Below are 18958 nucleotides of genomic sequence, written 5' to 3'. Positions count from 1 at the left end.
CGTTATGTTATTTACGTTATTTATGTTATGTTCATTAACTTGCCTGTTAATTTCATTACAGGTGGTTATTTTCATAACCAACACAAATTTGAACCAGAACCATAGTACTAAAATGCCACAGATGTGCAGGATCAAAATTCTATTTTAAAAAGATGTAACATTTCTCCTATAAAGGGGCTTAAAACTAACTAACTGATATTTAATTTCCGGGTTATCTTTAAGGTCCAAACCCTCTCAAGGTGGTATATATGATAATATGAATAAAACAAATGTGAAAATCAGTATATGCAAATAGCAATAACAATAGCACTTAGACTTATATACCGCTTCATAGTGCTTTTACAGCCCTCTCTAAGCAGTTTACAGAGTCAGCATATTGCCCCCAACAGTCTGGGTGCTTATTTTACCCACCTCGGAAGGATGGAAGGCTGAGTCAACCTTGAGCCTGGTGAGACTTGAACTGCCAAACTGCAGCTAGTAGTCAGCTGAAGTAGCCTGCAGTCCTGCACTCTAACTGCTGCGTCACCTAGGCTCTTTTTATATGTTATAATAGCCCTCCCTATCAGTAAAACAAACAATTTTAAAAGAAATTTTAACTGAGTAATTAATTCATTGGCTAATAAAAAGCTATCAAGTTCTAGTTTGGGGTAGCTGAGATACATTTTTCAAAACTATGATAAAGCTCACATATGGCTCACATAGCCTAGTAATGATAGCTTAGCATTTCTGCTTAAAGTTATGAACCAGTAATTCTAGAATTCTTAAAATTCTTTAAGAGTAAGACTTCTGTAGGCAGAAGTCTACAGAATATAGGCAGATCACATTCATACAGTTGAATGTGATTTGTTTCATTATATAGGAGCAAAAATTGTCAGATTTTGAGGTTTTTAAAATAGGTTTATTGTCTTAAATGATCCATTTAATTTATTGTTTTTTAAATTAACTGAACTGATTCTCAAGATATTTGAAATATTTTAATTTTTTTCTTTTTTTTTAATTGTAATTGTGATACTGTGAAGACCGGCTCTAATTGTGTTCATTCTTCTGATGTTCTTTTGGTTAGATTTATATTTTTAAAGATTCAAATAATCTGATGATAGAGAAAGAATGAGATATATGTACACACCTAGAACAACTGAGTAGGCAACATATTGGATTTAGTTCCAAAAAAGTGCTACAGAGCATACTGGAATAGAAATGTTTCACCCTCAAGAAAGTATTGTGCCAACTAGCTATTATATAGTCCATTCTCTGAGATTTCATCCCAATGTTTTGTTTCAGATGCTTAACTCAGTTCATTTTTCATTTGTATACAGATTGACTACCGTATTACTAGCACAAACATTGTGCTTGTTTGTCAGTGCTCAAACAAAACTTTAAACACCTATATTGTATATGCCAGTTTGTATAAGTCATTTTCTTGGGCTTCAAATACAATGTGGCCCATGGAGATAATTTCCCTTATAATCCCTTACAATGGCACAAACTTTAGTTTGAATTTTACACACCTGTCTTATTGATCTGTGTCTTAAGTTTCTTGAGCACTTTGGAGCCACAGTGGGTCCAAAGGGATGAAACAATTGGTTGTCTGAATTGGGGCTAAAACTTCGTATTCATTTTTTAATGGCAATAGCACTAGCACTTAGACTTATATACCATTTCACAGTGCTTTACAGCCCACTCTAAGTGGTTTTTACAGAGTCTGCATATTGCCTCCAACAATCTGGGTCCTCATTTTACCCACCTCAGAAGGATGGACGGCTGAGTCAACCTTGAACTGGTGAGATTTGAACTGCAGCTAGCAGTCAGCTGAAGTAGCCTGCAGTACTGCACTCTAATCACTGTGCCATCTCGGTTCTATAAATTTAAAAAATGACCATGCTGCTTCCCAAAATATTTCCATGTTAACTCAGGGATGTCTTCATTTGTTTTGTTTTGTAGATTATCTGTAAGGACTGGAGCAACCTGGCAAGCAAAAACTACATCATCCTGAACATGTCAGATAACATAGATTGTGTGAGTCACTTGCTTCTATATTTAAATCTCTGTCTCTGTCATCTACAACTTCCCCTCCCTTTCAATAATGCTTAACGAGTAGTAAAACCATCAAGTAGTAAAATGCTATTTCATCATCCAGAACAATATTTTGAATGTTCATTTAAAATATGTTTCATCCTACATTGGCCATTTATTTATTAATATCATATATTCATATATAGTATTCATTATTGTAGATCTTGAAGCATTTTAGCAAAATATGGCTGTAATATTTCTAAACAATTAAATATGTGCCCAGAAAGAAGTTTGGATAAAGGTTTTATATAATATTTCTGGACAGGTTGTTGCTATAATACCCTTAACTAAGATGCTTTTTTATTAAACAGTCCTTTTCCCGCACATATAGTATCAATTTCCAATATATACTTTACTTTGAATAGGCCCACAATATTACTTTTGGAGGATACATTTTATGTTAGGGTTAAGAAACATATGATGCTGTGTGAAAGTGAACGGGAGAAGCTGTGTATATGTATCTATATGTGTTTGTGTGTGTATGCTTTGTATGAGTTGATTAGGAAAAAAAAGGAATATTAGAGGTCCAGTTTCATCCTCTTGCTTTCCTGAGCCTGGATTATCTCAATGACAAAAACCAAAAAGGATCAGGGACAGCAAAAAGACTTAGGATGGGAGGATCTCTGGATCTGACTTAGGAGAGAGATTCAGACTATTGGGGTGGATTAAATGTGCTCCCCTCCCATTAAATGAAACTTATTTTATAAATTGCCTTCTGCTATTTTTCAGAAGAGAGGTGACACCCAGACATGGAATTCAGATAGCTATATAGATTAGAACTTGATGAGAAGTTTGCTGATAGACTGGTAAATTACCTGCAGTTTTGGTAATCGGCACTGCAGGCTTTAGAGTTATATCTTTCCTCCAGTTTGGAAACAGGCAGTTTAAATAGGCAGCTTCCATTGGCAGAAGCTGTTTTCTTGTCCTAGTTTCTTAGGTAAGGCATATAAGAGGACTAAATGTTTTCTGTTTCTTAATATAAAGAACAGGAAGGAGGGAAATAGAGTTTTCTTTTCTTTTCTGACAGCAGCACAGCACAGCAGGACCTAGAAAATGCAACAGGTTATTTTCTCTCATCAATTGATATGCTAGCTATCGAGCAAATTTCCAGACATTATTTAGACCGGCAAGCCAGCCATTTCAGTATTTAGTATTTCTTGGAGTTTGAACTATTGACAAATGAGGGAGATACTTTTTTTATGGTCTTGGATGGCTAGAATAAAAAGATTCAAAAGGTTTAATAATCAAATGATGGTGATTGAGCAAGAACAAATTTAGAAGTTCTTCAGTATACATAAGTCATGGAGGGATAATTATATCTGTGATGAGGGAGAAATCTGCTCATGCTGAACATTTATTGTATTGCTCTGTTTGTAACCCAGCAGGAGTGAGTCACAGATGCAAGGGATGGAATATCTGTCTCTCAAGGCTAATAGGGTTGAGGAGGCAAACAATCATCCTTCTCTACAAAGGATGAAGTATTTGTTTATTTATAACATTTATATGGCTATTTATCTCACATGAAGTGACTCTAGGCAGTGTACATGAATTAAGCAATAAATATATAAAACAGTTATTATTATCATACAAAACATCCACAAGGTACAAGAGAGGATAAACATCAAACATAATAATGGAACCATGTCAATGGTCCTCTTGGGACCCTAGGCCTAATGACATAGCCAGGTCTTGAGGGACTTCTGAAACATTGGATGGAGCTAACCTCACTTTGGGGAAGGGGATGTGGAATATTCCCAAAGCACAGAAGGCTTACCTCCTGGGACCTGCCATCTATAGTTCCCTAGCAGGCAAGACCCATAGCATGCCTTTGCTACCCAAATTTATGGGTAGATAAAATTGAGGAGAGGCAAGCCTTCTTTTAGACGTTAAAACCAGCATCTTGAACTGGACCCAGAAGTATGAAGTTTACGCAGTGAGTACAATAAATGCCTATTTAATTCTGACATCTGCTTTATATTCTGAACCGTTACCATTACATCAAAAAATAAAATTGTATATATGCACCTAAAGGAAAGAGGTACATGTCAGCCCTATAAGATAGACCAGACTAAGAAACCAATGCTGAGTTGGCCTAAAACGGATTTTATTAACATAGCAATGGTAACAGAATCTTGTAAGTCTGAATGTGTTTCTTTTCTCCTTCACCTTATCTATATGTGAATTAGGTAGGGGGCTGGTCTGAGATGCTTCCTCAAATTCATTTTTTGAAATTGATTTAAGCCACACTTGTCTGATCATTGTCTAACTAATAGGTATTCCCACTGTCCTTCAACAGTTTTGTAGGGTAGTATCTTTAAAACAACCAAAGAAACAAATTAAAAATGTTAGTCCTGTCTAAACTGGATTTTCACTAGGGCTGCTAAGTTGTTCTTATTTTACAGGTGTATCAGATATACCGTTACTACCAGTGCAATTCTGATCTTTAGGAAGGCAAAATGGCACCATTTATATCCAAAAGGAGGCTTAATGAGATATTGGGATGTTTCAATGTTCCAAGACCAATAAAAATAAACATGTTAATTAGCTTTTAAAAGATGTATGTCAGAGGCAATCAAGGAAATAAGAAATTGCATATGATATCATGAAATAAATCTGGTCTTGCCAGCTAAAACCCAAAACAGGATTACTGCACAATGCATTAAGAGATCATGCTTTGCATCCAATCTTTTCTGTCAATGCAGTATGATTCAGAAATATTTAAAGGAGTGGAGTGTTTCTGCTTTGAGTAACTGGATGGAATGTAACTTTTCTTCTATCACATATACTCATAATGGTAAAAGAAATTGTAGGCATTTTCATTAATTTTTAAAGGTTATCAGTTCTGGTTGAACAAGCATGTAGTCTTTTACTTCATATCATGATGAAAGATAGTTCTCTGAGCTCTCCTTGTGTTACATTATTTATACTGACATTTCTGAATTACAGAAATGGAAAAGAGATTGCAAGAAAGATGCACTGGCTATTTATTCATCAACTTCTATCAAAAGGGGCTGGTATTTTTCTGTTCAGTCATATCAATGGAAATGTTATTTTTCTCTTAGGAACGCCTTTTTCTCTGCTCCCCATAAGGCTCTGACTGCTCAGTCTGTGGTGATGGAGGGAGACCTATCATTTCTGCAATAGTTCTACTGGTGTGGTCCAGGGATTGCTTACTACTAAAGCTGTTTTCATAATTTCCTTTCCATTAGGGGCCTGTCTTGCTCTGCTATCCCAGATTTTTATCTTCTGCCATTCATAAGCTTTGCCTTGTGAGCTGAGGTTCTGGTGGGTCCTTGTGACTCAGGTCTGGCTCCTCCTTGTCTTTCTCCATTTGCCCTTTGCAAGCCCCAAGCATTTGAGGTTCCCATAGCAACCAGTAGTGTTAGCACATATTAATAACTAGAGTGGCCTTTGAGTTGGCACAGCAACTGAGCCAGAATAGATGTGGGGATGACATTGCCAATTGATGTGCAAGATCTTAGAAGAACAGGACCATATCTCTTTGACTTGAATCTGGGTACAAATGATTAGGCTCTTGCTCTTTAAATAATTAGTAATATTTTATGGTTTTCCTTTCCTTCAAACATTGCAATAGGGGTGTAGATAAATATGTCCCTCTATCATCAATCAAGGCAAAATCTTGTCAGATCCTTATGTGTTACCTTCAGCCTAGTAATGCATTTTTGTCCACATTTGAAACCTATAAAGAAGTGAGGTTTCAGGATACTTCAAAGGGATTTTTTTTTTGTTCCTCCCTGAATTTTAATTGGGAAACTCTCCCAATCATCTTGATCCCCAGGTTATATGACCAGGTGATAAAAATGAATTTAATTGTGTTCGTATGCTTACATAAACTACAACTGGTTTATACTATTTGTTGCAGCCAGAAAATGACAAAATTCAAGAATGGCAGCAGTTAGGATGGAACTACTAGGGAATAAATGAACACACATTTTGAAACAATAAAGTTGATGGAGTAAAATGGAAATGGATGTCTTTCAAAATCTTGGCTTTTAGAAGATCTCTTTTTCATATATATACTGTATTTGGATGAGAAAGTGTGTATTCAGGAAATCTGTTTATTTTTACTTAGGGGACTAAAAATATGTTTTTTTGCTATAGGAAGAGTTCCGAATGGAAAGAGGTCTCCAGTTGCTGGCCCTGATGGAGGATGCCTTCTCCAGATATGACAATGGGTTGCAGGGGCAATGGTTGATCTCCTTAAGCAAACCTAATGAGAATGAAAAACATCTGTTGATGACCCTGGCAGGAGAACATGGTAAGATTTTGGTGAAAAATGAAAGGTATCTTTATTTTTCACCCTACAATCACCCTTACTGTGATTATTCCAGTCTTTTCCATGTACAAGTATCTCTCATGCTGTTACAGAATCTAACTGAACATAATTAGACATCATTTCAATAGAATTTTACTATTTCACAAATGAAGGCAATACCTGCCCTAGGATAATGATTCTGGATCCAATCTGGTTTGGTCACTGGGACCAGAGATTTAGTCTGAACTTTCGGACTCGTGCTGGAGCCCATCTTCAGGGAACTTCTTTCTAGCAGAAAGTTAGAGAAGTTCTGCTAGAGAGAAGTTCCCTAAAGATGGGCTCCAGCATGAGTTTGAAAGTTTGGACTAAACCTCTGGTCTCAGTGACCAAACCAGATTAGATCCTGCATTTTACTATTTGTTCAGCAAATGCCATAAGGTATAGGTAAAGTCTGAGCTCACTTTCTGCTAACTTTATAGTCATGTCAACACTTTTCATGGCAACAACACAGAAAAGGTTTGTGGAGGTAGTGGTCTTCTTCTAGAATATTTTCAATATTTTCCTAGACTAGCTTGTACATAAAATTCCCTGCTTCCCTGTCATCCAAGTACTAGTGAGATCCCACTCTGCCTAGCTCATCATCTAGATCATCCATATAACAGAGGTGTGAACTATGATTGTATTTTGGGTGTTATATCAGGAGTCATGCTGTAGAACAAATAGCTGAGAAGGATAAGCACCTAAATCTTACTTACTTTATAATCATTCCACATGTATTTCCAATTAAATTAAATTAAAATTTCAGTGCAGTGGCTGTTTTTGGAAAGGCTCTGTGGGACTTTCAGGGACTACAAGTGAGCTTCATGAATCAGTATATTAACTCTTATTCTGGCTGTCAACTATTTCTCCCTTTTTAATCTTTTACAAGATTCCTCCTGCTGTTTTGCATTAGAATCTTGTTATATTTTCTTCAAACTTCTTCAGTTATTATATAAATCATTGCCATCCTACTTCCTCCCACCCTCTCCCACCCCCCATCATATTTTTCTACATGTTTGTGTTGGTGCAGCATTTCTAAGACATTCCTCATGACTACATCGTCTGAGCTGGTTTGGGATGTAATTTTCTATGTATGTAAAATTTTGAGCTGGATTTACAAACTTTGTCCCAGTCATGGAGAATCCATGACATCCCCACTTAGTCTGCAATGTTTTCTTCAGATCCCATTCTTATATTTCTCTCTAGACTGGGAAACATGTGCTTCACCTTCCCAATAGTGATACTACTGTACTTCAAAAATACCACCCAATGTTACAGTGAGATATAGTGGCAGCATGTGAAGACAATAAGTATGTTTGTGTTTATATGAGCACATATGGTTCTGGTCCAAGCAAGCCCATCAGGGCTCGCATGCCAGCAGTGATTGCTTTTATCCAGTTTGCACTGTGGTCCATTTATTTTTGGTTCACAGTACTGATGCTCTTGCACAGAACAATTTGTTTCTAGGGTTGAAATACGTTGTTGGTTCTTGCTCTTTCTTGCTCTGCCACCCAAAATTAAATGATATATATATTATGCAGGGAAACAGTGAACGGATAAAAACAAATTCTAGAATGATGTAACATCTTTTTCTCAATCGTTTAATGTGGAAGTGGCAAATGGTTGCTTATTTCAAGCAGTTTTAATGCAGAGGTAGGCTTGCAATAAGTGGGCCTACACAATGTTTACAAAGAATTCATTCTTATGATTGTGTATCCATGGAGGATAAACGGGGAGGGCGCAAAAAACAAGACGTATCAGACAACGTCATCCCCAAATGCAACAATTTTCAGATGATGGGACAGAAATATACAACTATAGAATTGACATGATGAAGTCACTACATTGCACATCAATATTTCACAGTGATTGAAGACCCCACTGGTTCTCATAATAGTGACTGTGGGATGCTCGTAACGTACAGTTTTTTTATCCATGTAGAACCACAGCCCTGATGTGAACATAGTTTTTGAATTCTAAAGCATACTTAGGGCTCTACACCGAAAATAAGTGTTCTCAATTATACTATTACTTTTAAACAGGAAATAATGCTTTCATATAGGCATATTTCTCTACTCAAGAAAGAAAGTGGAAGAAGAGTACCCTGAATTAATGCATTTTTTAAAAAATCTGATACATTTCATCTCCTAGGGGTTGTTCCAACAAATGATGTCCTCTTGGCATTAGGTGATGTGCAGAAAAGCTTAGCTGAGGTAAGACCTTATTTACTTCTATAGGAGAAGCTAGTCTGTATAGGATAAATGAATTGATTTTTCCCTGTAATCATGCACAATAGTCTTTTCTTTCCTGTCTGTTGGTTACATTGCCATTAGATGTCAGTTTTCATTAGCTGTGAGTGATTCTGTGGGTTTGTATTCTTGCATTATATCACGATTTCTTGAGATCTGGTATGGTCTTGTTGAAGAACTACCAGATTGGTTCTGTTATCTGACCAATTACAATTGATTGGACCTACCAGCAGATACTGTAGAGCCTGATAACTTTTAAAAGTGACATTAAAAGTCCAGAGTTGATATGTGATGGAAATGGTTTCTAAATTTGATATAAAAATAAATATATAAATTAAGCCTAGATCTCATTCTTGCTCATTGTATGCAGAGAATTGAGGCTCTGTTGTTTCCAGTAATTGAACTTTTCTGTTCTGTCTGTAGGAAATCCACATTGGCAGAATGTTGCTTTGGCCTTCTCATTCTCTACCCAAATGTGATGCGTGCTGACTTTCCTTATGGAAATTTGTTTTTGTACACAGAATCTAGAAAGTTCAAAAGGGACAACATGAAAATTTGAGGGCTTTGCATAATGTTCTCATTGGACATTTGAGCAATATCAAAGCAATGGCCTATTGATGTACAAGAGCGAAAACCCTGCTTCCTCAAAACTTAACTCTCAATATATTTTAAAATAAGCAGAGCAGATTTGTCTCACTGGTTAAACATTTCATCCCAAAACATACATTGACCTGTAGTATTATATCCAAAATTTTCTATCCATAAATATATAATAGTCATGAATTCATTGGATACTTCCAAGTGACATTTTCATTACATGATTATTTTGCCTTGGGCATGGAAATTTAGTAATGGTTATCCATTTTTTTTCAGTCTGTAACCTTCCTGCATGTTCACCAAAACTCCACTAAAGAGAGAGAAATTGAATTAGCTGCACAATTCCCTCCAATTATAGTAATGTAAACCGTCAAAGTGCCTATTATTAGGACAAATTTATGTTGTGAATTTAAATACGACATATAATTTCTGCTGATTGTCACTTGGAATAAAATCTGTGTACTGGAAATGAGCCTTCAATTGAGCTCATAAGGGTATACCAGTGAAACAAATAGAAAAAACAGAGCTAGTTTCTGGAATCCCTCCCGAGCATTTGATTATAGCCCTGTGATCAGAAGGAATGAGGCCTTAGGAATGGAGCATCTTAAACTGCTTCCTTTTCCCTTAGGAAGAGTGGGGTTTTTCCTCCCATCACAACAAACCTGGTCCCATTCCATTTTCTTTTGGGGGAATTAATTGAGTAGATGAATGGCAGAACAGATATAATCCAAGCTTCTTTACATAATTTATTTCTAAATTTCTGTTGAAATAAAAAAAAAGAGGAAGAAGGTCTCACTAAGCAACTAACTTCCTTGAACCTTGAAAAATTCAAGAAATGGTGATTTGATTGTGACCTCACTGCTTGAAGGGGCCGATTCTCTAAATTAGGGGTGTAAAACTCAAGGCCTGTGAGCCAGATTTGGCCCATGGGGTGCTTAGATCTGGCCCACAGGGCCACCCTGGAAACAGCGAAAGACCGGCCCCACAGTGTCTCTGCCAGTGAAAATGGAGCTCGCAGGCTGTATGTGGCCCTCTCAAGCTCCGTTTTTGCTGGCGGAGGGTTGCAGGAAGTCGTCATAGCCAGAAACAGAACTCGGGACCCATTTTTGCTGGCAGAGTGCTCAGGACACCACAGGCGCCCCTGACACGAGTGTTGTCAAGTTGGCCATGCCCACCAGCCTCCCCCCGCCAAGGTCAAACACAACCCTGATGCGGCCTTCAGTGAAATCGAGTTTGATACCTCTGCTCTAAATGTTTACTTGCCATTGTTGTAACAAAGTCCAGAGGGAAACAATGGCCTTGTCATGAAATACATGCCTCTCTAGCAGCATACCTGCAATAAAATCACACTGCCAATTCTTCTGGCCCAGTGACACAAACGCCCACTCCTCAAGAGGTTCTGCAAGCTGAGGTTTAAACCTTTTTGCCTAACTATAGCCTTGGTGTAAAACACACAAAGGGGGTGCAAATGAATATGTAGAAGAGAGCATCCCCATGGTACCCAGAATGAGAATTCATAATGTCTCCTCCAGAATAAATATTCAACAATAATTCAAAGAGAGTAATACCATGAGCCGTGGTTGCGCAGTGGTTAGAATGCAGTGTTGCAATATGACTCTGCATTCCACTGCCAGGAGTCCAAACCTGACCCTCTCAAGGTTGACTCAGCCTCCCATCCTTCCAAGGTCGGTAAAATCAGGATCTAGATTATTTGGGGCAATATGCTGATTCTGTAAACCACACAGACAATGCTGTAAAGCGCTACCGAGCAGTATATATAAGTCTAACTGCTATTGCTAATATTAGGTGTCTAGGAGGGAGCTCTACTGCTGAATTTTTGTCTTCCACAATCACAGCCCTTTCTTCAGTTTTGGAGGAGATGACTTGATGGTTTTACAGTCTTGGAGGTCATCTCCCAGAGTCAAACAGTTATATCTTAAAAATGTAAATGTTTAAAATGTAAACAAATAAATTTCATTGATTTATTTTCAGCAGGCATATAGTTTTGTCATAGCACAGGTTTTCTGGCTCACAATATTAAAATGCTGTTTTTACGTAAGTATTTAAGAGACTTATATGACAGTCCATCTGATATATAATAATACCCGATAGCTGTTTACAAGGACAGGGAGAATTAAAAAAGACTTTATGTGATTCTGAGCAGACCATAAATTTGTTGCTAAGCAATCTTATCTAGAAAGGTTGTTCCATAAATGGGATACTATTGCCAACAGGTCAACGGACTTCTCCAGTCATTTTCCTCATTTCAGTTGAAGTAGGATCACTGAAGACATTGCAAGAATGGGATTTCTCTCTGTGTGTTTATTATAAAAAGCTCACATTTAGCTTTCAGTGCCCAATGCTTTAACAGTTTTAACCTTTTAATTGCTTTATACTGTTATTCATTGTATTGTAAGCCACCCAGAGTCGCTTGATAGTGAGATGGGCAGCATATAAATTTAATACATAAATTACTATTGCACTGAGTGTATTTAACAATTCGTTTTTAGATTGGAATCCAGAACTATACAACTACATCAAGTTGCCAGTCACGTCCCAGCCAGACACACAGTGATTACGGGAAGCTCTTTGTGGTGCTGGTTATTATCGGCTCAATTTGTGTCATCATCATTATCATGGGACTGATTTACAACTGTTGGCAGAGACGCATGCCCAAAATGAAGAACATGGTGAGTCCCTTTATGGGTTAAACGTTTTTATTTTATTTTATTTTCCAAACAAAAGCTTCCTGGTTGCTTGCCTTATTTCCCAAATGCATTTTTTTTTTAAAAAAAAGGTTTTTATTTTCCTCTCCCACCCGTTTCCTCTCTTCTAGTCACACGGTGAAGAACTACGATTTGTTGAAAACGGTTGCCATGACAATCCCACCTTGGATGTAGCCAGCGATAGCCACTCTGAGATGCAAGAAAAGAAGCCGAGTGTAAATGGTGGGGGAGCTGTTAATGGACCAGAGAGCTGGGATGTTCTGATTAACAAGCAAACAAATGAAGAGGGAGAGGCATTTGAGGAAGATACCCACCTCTAAACGAGGACCCCACCTGTGGGATTGCACTTGTCTTGATTTAAAGGCCTAAAGCTGAGGGTGGCTCCTCAGGAACTCGGTTTTTGTCCATTTGGAATAGATCTGCTCTGAAGTATTAGCACAGTCCTGGAGCCAGAAGGGCCACCCTGAGCCAAGGGGGTGGGGTGGGGGTGGGCATGTTTGTCTCTTGCTGTCAGTAGCGCCAATGCTTTAATCACATTAAGATGCACTTGCTCTAGTCTTTTGGTAGAAGAAGAAAATGGCCAAGTTTGAAAAATAAATGGTGTGATGCCCCGACACAATGCTACCTGATTTGCTGATGGAGGTAATAGAGCAGCCGGAATAATTGGGTTCATAACCTGTCTCAAAAAGTGCAATAGGAGAAGTCATGATGAAAAATGCATATTCCTTTGGCATATAATCTTAATATCTTCAGTCAGTTCACCACTGATCCTTTTGCTCAGTTGTCCTAGTGGAAGTTTGTGAGGTTTTCTCCTAAAGCCACCATGTACCACAGAAGGGCAAGTGGTTGGGCTAAGGCATCTTTTTGTGGGCAGCAATTTTTTGAACGTCTATGAATGGTTGTGTTTAGGCAAGAAATTATATTCTGCACAAGTCCTGGTGTTCTGTATTGCCCTGACTTTAGGTTCTCATTTGATAGATTGCATGACTTCCTTACCTTGGTAATTATCTTTGCAGTAGAAGCTCCTTAATGTGGATTCAAAATTCTTAGTGGAAACTGCAGGATTAGACATGGCCCTAAATTACTCTAGCTTTGTTGGTGAGAATACAGAAAACTATTTTCCTAATATAGAATAAATTCCTACTAACATTTCAACAAGACTCAATATGTTCAGACAACATGATAAGCAAAACAGATGGTTAGTCAGGAATACATCAGATGCATACCAGTTAGCTCTTCCCTCAAACATCTTCCATGACCATGGCTGGCTTTTAGTGCATATCATATTATCTGCTCATTTAAATGTGTTCTTCTAGCCAGCAGTGGGCAGAAATTATGGATATACAACATTATCTATCTATCTATCTATCTATCTATCTATCTATCTATCTATCCATCCATCCATCCATCCATCCATCCATCCATCTATTGTCTATCCATCTATCTATCTCTTCATCTATCTATCATTTTCTATCATCTATCTATCTATCTATCTCTTCATCTATCTATCATTTTCTATCATCTATCTATCTATCTATCTCTTCATCTATCTATCATTTTCTATCATCTATCTATCTATCTATCTATCTATCTCTTCATCTATCATTTTCTATCATCTATCTATCTCTTCATCTATCAATCATTTTCTATCATCTCTCTTCATCTATCTATCATTTTCTATCATCTATCTCTTCATCTATCTATCATTTTCTATCTATCTCTTCATCTATCAATCATTTTCTATCATCTATCTATCTATCTCTTCATCTATCTATCATTTTCTATCTATCTATCTATCTCTCTTCATCTATCTATCATTTTCTATCATCTATCTATCTCTTCATCTATCATTTTCTATCATCTATCATTTTCTATCTATCTATCTATCTCTTCATCTATCTATTTATTTATCTATCTCTTCATCTATGATTTTCTATCATCTATCTATCTATTTATCTATCTATCTCTTCATCTATCTATCATTTTCTATCATCTATCTATCTATCTATTTATCTATCTATTTATCTCTTCATCTATCTATCATTTTCTATCATCTATCTATCTATCCTCTATCTATCTATTTATTTATGTATATCTCTTCATCTATCATTTTTATCATCTATCTATCTATTTATCTATCTATCTCTTCATCTATCTATCATTTTCTATTTATCTATCTATCTATCTATCTATCTATCTATCTATCTATCTATCCCTATCTACCTACCTACCTATCATCTATCATCTATCATCTATTTTTGGTATCAACAATTGTTGGGCAGCTAAGAACTGCCAAGAAAAGTCACACTGTTATGATTACTATCTACAGCATTAGGGTAAACTAACCTATAACTTTGGTTATGTAGTGTTCTTTCTCCCTTTTTTGTTACCATGAAGGGACAGTAGTATGGTCCAGTTCGAACTGAGACTCCACATGAGGAGAAATCTTTTCCCCAGGCTCTTTGGTTCTGAAAATCAGCACACATCCTATGATAGGATGATGATTCTATAATTTTAGAAGTTGAAAAATTGAGGTTTTATTTTAAAAAGCAGCAGTAAATTACGATGAGAGGATGAATGACAAATTTCAATGAAATGATAGGGAGAGGGAGTTTGATTCCTTTCCTGCAGAGAAAGAGAGAATAAGAACAAAAATGGAATGAGAAAAGAAATAGAGAATAAGAAAATATGGAGTTGTGTGCTCTCTCTTAAATAAATCAATTGGGTAAGTTCTTAAGACTGGCAGTTAGACCAGAATAGCAATAAATAAATAGTTTCAGCCTCAAAGGTGTTTCACTGCAGCTAATTTAGTTCCTATGAGAAGGAAGGTAATTACTGTCTCTAGTCTTGTTTGATCTTGGAGGAAACACATAGGGAATGCCGTTCTATAGCTATGCAATACATTATGGTTTAGTCTCACTTGATCTGTGTGAGCAAAAGATTTATTTAAATAAATATGGTTAGTTTACAAGAGCCCTTGAGATCAAAACTAGAGCCAAGATTTCTCATAAGAATGGAAAGACTTGATTAAACCACAATGCCCCAAGGCTTTTTCCAGAAACTCTTTTAAGAATCATATAAGCAGTATTGGATTCAGTCACATATATTCAACGTTGATAAATAATCTTGTTTTCTTTTTTTTTTTCCTCTGTTCTCTTCAGAATATTACCACATTGCACACATCCCATAGTTTCTTATTTTGAAAAATGCTAGATTTCTGACTGCATATCCAGCTGAACTGCAAGTTACACTTTAAGAGAAGAATCCTCATAAAAATTCATACGTACTGAAAGAAAATTGACAATAATTTGTAAATGAAATCTGTGTGTATCTCATCTGTAGCTCACTTTGAGTACTGAAATCTGTCCCCAGAAGACATAAAATGATTTTTAGCACAGTTTAATTTCATTGATAAATATATATATATAAATATTATATAAATGCTTTCTCTTAGTGTTGTTGAAATAGAGGTAAAATTATTAATAAATCCCTAGCTAGATTTCAGTTGGGGTAGTAAACTTGTGTAAATTGTATATTTCAAAATTACATATTCCTTCTTGTGGGGGAGATACATGCATCTTAATTTCTAACTGATGCTGTTTTTGAGATCTTTTGTATCTTTCTTTATTCATTTGATTTATTGTTTGTCTCTTTTTTGTCCTATCTATATCAGAAATTATGAGAAATAATTAGTTATAACTCTCTTTGTAGCTGATTTTTTTTGTTATCTTGATTAAAAGAAGCGCCATCACATTTATTTTCTTTCACTCATATTTCCCTAAATTTGTTTTGCTTTTTAATTTGGTTATTCTTTGCAGTCAAATTACTGTAGGATATGCTAACCAGCCATCTTTGGGACAGACTATGAGTGACAGAAAATGGGACCATTTAAGCATGACAATAAAAGAATGTTTATTTAAATGTAAGGTTAGAAATATTGCCTATGATCTTTCCTTCTACACACTGCAATCCATTATAAAAGAACTGTGCCTCAAGGGATTTAGAACAGAAGAAAAGAACAGAATAACAGAGTTGGAAGGGACCTTGTAGGTCATCTAGTTCAACCTCCTGCCCAAGCAGGACACCCTATACCATTCTGTTTATGTCAATTTGGAACCAACAGCTACTTTCATGTTTTCATGAAGTTCTGCTTTTACTATACAAGTTAAACTGTTTTTCATGGCCAGCAGCTCTGACATATAGCAAGGCTAGCATCATCGTACCTTTTTGCAGTTTCGTATGTTGTCTGCATGATTTCATAAGATGTCTGTCACATGCAATTTGCTTCGAATTATTCCCTGGGGAGGATTTTTATGTTGCCTAGGGAATTTTCCCCAACCAACATATTCAGTGGCTGGATTCATATACAATGGACTAATTTAAAGTTAGATCAGGGAGCTTGTGGTTCACAATGTTATAGAAATCTATCTACAGTCTTATCCGAATCTTAACATGAACAAGGGCTTCACATTAAACCATACCATTGTTGGCCATAGCATGGTATATGACCTAATTAATAGGGTTTAGGCTATCATGTTATATAATCCTAACCATCGTTTGATTCTGAACACCCATAAATTTTCCTAATCTCTACTCTCTCTTTTCTCAATCTTAGTCTTTTTTCCTATAAGGCTGTTCTATACCAAGATCTTGGTGAGTTAAGGAATTTTGTTATAACAGCTAATAATTTGTTGTAACAATGTAATGAACTGACCTGTTCTTTCACCTGTTCAAAACTTTCAACTAACAATACAAAACCGGGTCCGGTGAGATTTATTGATGGGAAAGGGAGGGAGGGAAGGAGGGAGAGAGGGAGGGAGAGAAGGAAGTGAACTGAAGACATATTTGCAAAAAAACCTCTCTGCTTCATAACCAATACCTTGCTTGATTTCTCAATAATTATATTAACTGATAATCCTTTCTTTCTGTAAGAAGGCAGGGCAATTAATTTGCAAATATTTACAACCAACTTTTTTTAAAACAAAAACTATATGACAGTTTATCAATACAATATGATGCCTTGAAACAACATAGATATGATCAAATGCTACACTGTTTCTTGTGTTACTATTTTGGCTTTTAATAGCTTCAATTAATTTTTTTAAAATGCATATTTATTATATTTGCATAATTTTTAAAAAGTGACAGTTAACCATAGGTTGTAAGGCAGAGAATGCTTTCAATCTAGACAAGGCTTTTATTAAGCCATCGCCTTCCCTCATTTAAAGAATTTCATAAAGTATTCAGACACTGTCACATTTAATCTATTATATTTCCTGCTTTTTCATTACTTTTCCAATCTTTTTGTGTACTATGGAAAAAAAAACTCATTAAGGAATAAATTGCAGAATAATTGCGCAATACAATCCTATCTGAGAGCACTCAAGGTCCGTAAATTATGAGCTACTGTACAAGCATAGGAGGCAGTCATAGAAAAGCAAACATAACTATCTACTTCAGCTGGATAATACCTTTATTGAAATCAAGCAACATGGTAAAAATAATGGGCAAGACTAACACAGGAGATGGTCTTCTTCCACAAGTTAAATTTGTGGCCATCTTGGCAACTTATGTTGAACCACATTGACCTCTGGTGGCTAAGAAGAACAGACCCAGAAAAATTCAAGCTACTTTGTTCCCTATCTACCCCCATTCTATACTCACCCACAAATTATTTCAGTACTGTTTCAGTACTTGGTATTAATTGACGAGTCTTTAAAATATGCTGTGTTTAGCGAGTTAACAATCACTTACAGAGAAAAATAATGGAACAAAAGCCAAAAGAAGGTTTGTATATTAATGCTGCAAGAAGACTTCTCTAGAAAAAAGGTGCAATCTTTTAGAGTTCACTTGAAGGACAATTAGGATAAAAACTAAATAAAGGAAACATAGAAGAAATGCCATGCCTTGTCTACAAGCATCCTAAAATATCTCACCAAAAGGCTCCTGGAAATTAATGTCCAACAACCAAGTAAATGCACACAGTTCTGCCGTATAGAGAATTTTAACTGATGAAAATAACATAGAAAAGAAGGAAGATTTGTGCTGTTAGAATTACAAGGCAAGTTTATCCCACCCCCCAAAGAAGAACAGAAGAAACATTTTGCAAAATGGATTTTAAAAATTGCCTTTACACCTGTATAGATTTGAAACTTTTGGGCTGTGTCACAAGTTTTAGTTTTAAAAAGAAGAAAGAATAATTCTGAATAATTGCAGAAATACTTTTTCACTAGACTTTTTTTATTGATATGAAATTATGCAAGCATGAATGATGAAAATTCTTAATCAAATGTCTAGAAGATCTATTGCTATGATTTCCGGATTGTATGGAATATTATACATTACCATAATTTATGGAGATCTACTGTGTTGGTAATTTGTTGATAGCCAATAAATCATTTGCAGAAGATGTTCCAGTACTGCACATGACTTTTTGTCACAGATATAGAAGAGCAAAATTTCAGAGATTATGGGAAATGACTATTTCCTTGGATCGGTATGGCAACCCAGATCCTTGACTTCTTGGAAATTGTGCCTCTATACATGCAAGCATGGGTTCATATATCACACTAAGCCACACTGTGGTTTGATTTAGTGCTGGGATCACAAATGCAGTGCATGTAAATATTTCCCATGCTGCCTGTGAGCTCTCAACCAAGTCGTTATATTTATTATTTTAATTACAGTAATGGGAAGCTGGCTAACTGTAAAGGAAAGTATCACCCTCTGGCATCATTCTTATTTCCACAAATGCTTTTAGTTTCCACCAGAGCCTCAAAAGCTTTCTTAGTAAATGAAAATTCTTTCTCTGAAAATACCCCTACCTCAAGGTCAGGGGGAAGGTAAGAATGTATACTAGGGAGTTTTCTATAATAGAGATAGTCCTCATTTAGCAACCACATTTAAGCCTGGCAACTCAGTCGTTTACGTGATGCAGTCTCTAAGTGAAACTGAAACTGTGCTCACTTCAGCTTTCCTATACTTTACAAACCTGCAAA

The 18958-nt window shown here is 36.2% G+C and overlaps 1 protein-coding gene across 2 annotated transcripts in view; it reads left to right on the top strand.

The window, feature by feature from the left end:
- The window catches only part of PODXL2 (podocalyxin like 2), a 48545-nt gene extending 35973 nt beyond the window's left edge, over positions 1 to 12572 (top strand). For both annotated transcript variants that reach the window (XM_034431525.3, XM_034431526.3), the window contains exons 4-8: positions 1942 to 2016; positions 6196 to 6352; positions 8540 to 8601; positions 11745 to 11924; positions 12071 to 12572. In XM_034431525.3, the coding sequence (XP_034287416.1) occupies positions 1942 to 2016; positions 6196 to 6352; positions 8540 to 8601; positions 11745 to 11924; positions 12071 to 12280 (684 nt within the window). In that variant the 3' untranslated portion in view covers positions 12281 to 12572. The remainder of the gene's footprint in view (positions 1 to 1941; positions 2017 to 6195; positions 6353 to 8539; positions 8602 to 11744; positions 11925 to 12070) is intronic.
- Positions 12573 to 18958: the final 6386 nt, after the last annotated feature.

Source organism: Pantherophis guttatus, chromosome 2 (genome assembly GCF_059756535.1).
Source record: "Pantherophis guttatus breed Tessera chromosome 2, ASM5975653v1, whole genome shotgun sequence".
In the NCBI taxonomy this organism is placed as follows: domain Eukaryota; kingdom Metazoa; phylum Chordata; class Lepidosauria; order Squamata; family Colubridae; genus Pantherophis; species Pantherophis guttatus.
This window is presented reverse-complemented; position numbering and strand designations above follow the sequence as displayed.